The 2386-nt window shown below is 57.3% G+C and overlaps 1 protein-coding gene across 1 annotated transcript; it reads right to left on the bottom strand.

The window, feature by feature from the left end:
• Positions 1–251: 251 nt before the first annotated feature.
• TACSTD2 (tumor associated calcium signal transducer 2) lies at positions 252–2070 on the bottom strand. The gene has a single exon (XM_055235070.1). The coding sequence runs from the start codon at positions 1972–1974 to the stop codon at positions 1003–1005; it is 972 nt and encodes a 323-aa protein (XP_055091045.1). The 5' UTR covers positions 1975–2070; the 3' UTR covers positions 252–1002.
• Between the last annotated feature and the right edge of the window lie 316 nt (positions 2071–2386).

Here is a 2386-nt window from a genome sequence, read left to right as displayed (position 1 = left end):
TTCCTCCCTCATGCTCACCCTCCTGCAGTTTGAAGGAAGTTTCCAAATAATCTTATTTAGAAAGAATAGCATTTACACTGGCCAGTTAGGATATCTTAGGACACACCAGAGTAGCAACATGAAACGCCCACTTTTGGGGAAAAAAAAGTGTTATAATTTGAAATAAAAAAAATACAAGTCTTGGGAAATTAGAGAAGACCAAAGTGATAGAAATCTGGAGGGACTTTTCACAAATACCAACTTTTGGTTTGTGCCTTTCCCATATTTTATTAAATTCATGTTTTATTAAAAAAATCACAGCAACATTATCGAAGACAACATATGTACAAACATTTTACAAAAAAGAACATTACCAATATCAGTGGTAAGGGCAAGCTGAAGAATAAATAAAGACTGAGTTTCCGGGCAGTGTCTGTCCTCAAAGACATCTAAACTGCGTTCAGGCAGCTGAAACAGGCTTCTTTCCTGGTGACAAGCATATGTGGTCAGTAATACAAACGAGGGTAAATGAGGCTACTACATAGGCCCAATTAACAAACTCCTCTCTTCTCCTCGGGTAGGCCATGATACAAGTGGAACTCATCAAATAATTTAAACCCAAGGCGATAACAACGCTATTTCCCATCTAAACTCATTTAAGCCTTCACAATGTTGCAATGGATTCAGTTACTTGCAAACGATCCCGGGTTGTCATACGGATACTTGTTTTTTACACATAACGCTGTGCCGTCCCTTCCTTCACTGCCCCAGTCAGGTTTCTTGTTGTTGGACCGAAAGGGGATACGTTTTAGAAATGCTTCCTTCAAGACAGAAGTGAGAAAGAAAGGCAACCCTGAGGCCAGGATCTATTAAACCTGGTGTGTGCGCAAAAGGGAGGGGGAAGGCAGGAATTTGAAAGGATAAACGTCTCCTTTGCGCCGAGAATCAGGAAGCGTGACTCACTTGGGTCTGGGACGATACCGAAATCCGGTAGCCCACCCCATCCCCTGCCCCGCCGGATACCTACAAGCTCGGTTCCTTTCTCAACTCCCCCAGTTCCTTGATCTCCACCTTCTTGTACTTCCCCGACTTTCTCCGGTTGGTGATCACCAGGACGGCCATGCCGGCGACGAGGGCCACCACGACCACCACGATGACGGCGATGAGGCCGGCGGTGAGGCGCTTCATGGAGAACTTCGGGGGGATCTCGTCCAGGTAATAGATGAGCGTGCGCTCCACCTGCAGGGGTTCTCCGCGCACGCGCAAGTCCAGGCCGCCGCGGCCCTGGAATAGAGACTCGCCCTTGATGTCCCTCTCGAAGTAGTAGGCGGCATCGCCGATGTCCACGTCACCGGCGGCCTTCTGCGACGTGTTCTGCCGCAGCTCGATCTGGATGGTGGGCTGCTCGTAGTGCACGGCCGCCACGAACTTGGGGTGCAGCCGATAGCGCTCGCGGAAGAGCCGCCTCAGCTCGGCGTCCAGGTCCGAGTGGTTGAAGGCGCCGGCGGTGGGGCGGTGGCGCAGGTCAATGAGGATGTGGTGGGTGCGAACCAGCTCATCGCAGCGCAGGCTCAGGTCCCCCTTGTCGGTGCGGCGCACGCCCACCGAGTTCACGCACCAGCACACCGACGTCTGGTTGCACTGGCGCGCCTTGAAGCGGCCCTCGGGGTCGCAGTCGGGGTCGTAGAGGCCATCGTTGTCCACGAGCGCGTGCTCACTCGGCCGCACCAGCGTGCGGGCGTTCTTGGGGGCGCTCATGCGCGCCTTGAGCAGCAGACACTTGGCTGTCAGCGTGGAGCAGTCGACCGCCACGCCCGAGCCCAGCGCGCGGCACTGGCAGCGGCCGCCGGGGCCGTCGGGGCTGCACACGGTCATCTTGTTGGTGGGACACGTGCAGTTGTCCTGCGCGGCCGTGTGGCCGGTCACCGCTGCCAGCACCAGCAGCAGCAGCGGCAGCCGCAGCGGTGGCGGCGCGAGGCCGGGGCCCCGAGCCATGGTGGGGCGGAGGAACGCGGACCGGACGCGGGCGGATGAGGCGCGGGGACTCGGCGAGGCTTGGGCTCCGGCGTCTGGGATGGTCTGCAGGCGTCTGCCGCCCGGCCGCTCCCTCCGGCTCTTATACTCTGCCCGACCTGCCCGGCTGGTTCCACCACCGACCGTCCCCACTGGTATTTGGGTGACACATCCCGCCCCCCTCCCCGTCCCACGGAAGGCCAAGCCGGCCTGCGCCGCCCGCGATAGGATCAGAACAGGGAAGCTGCTCCCGCCTCCCACTGACCGAAAGCCGGGGAGGGAAGAACCGATACTCACCTGCAGGCTTCTAGGGACCCGCCCTCGGCGCGGCCTCCTGCTCCAGACCTGGCGCGTCCGGGCCGCTCTCCCGGCAGAAAGTCTAAAGAGTTTCATT

The sequence above is a fragment of the Symphalangus syndactylus genome, chromosome 19 (genome assembly GCF_028878055.3).
Source record: "Symphalangus syndactylus isolate Jambi chromosome 19, NHGRI_mSymSyn1-v2.1_pri, whole genome shotgun sequence".
Taxonomy (NCBI): Eukaryota; Metazoa; Chordata; class Mammalia; order Primates; family Hylobatidae; genus Symphalangus; species Symphalangus syndactylus.
This window is presented reverse-complemented; position numbering and strand designations above follow the sequence as displayed.

Coding starts and splice junctions, on each gene's coding strand:
- TACSTD2 (XM_055235070.1), bottom strand. CDS start 1,974: ATGGCTCGGGGCCCCGGCCTCGCGCCGCCACCGCTGCGGCTGCCGCTG.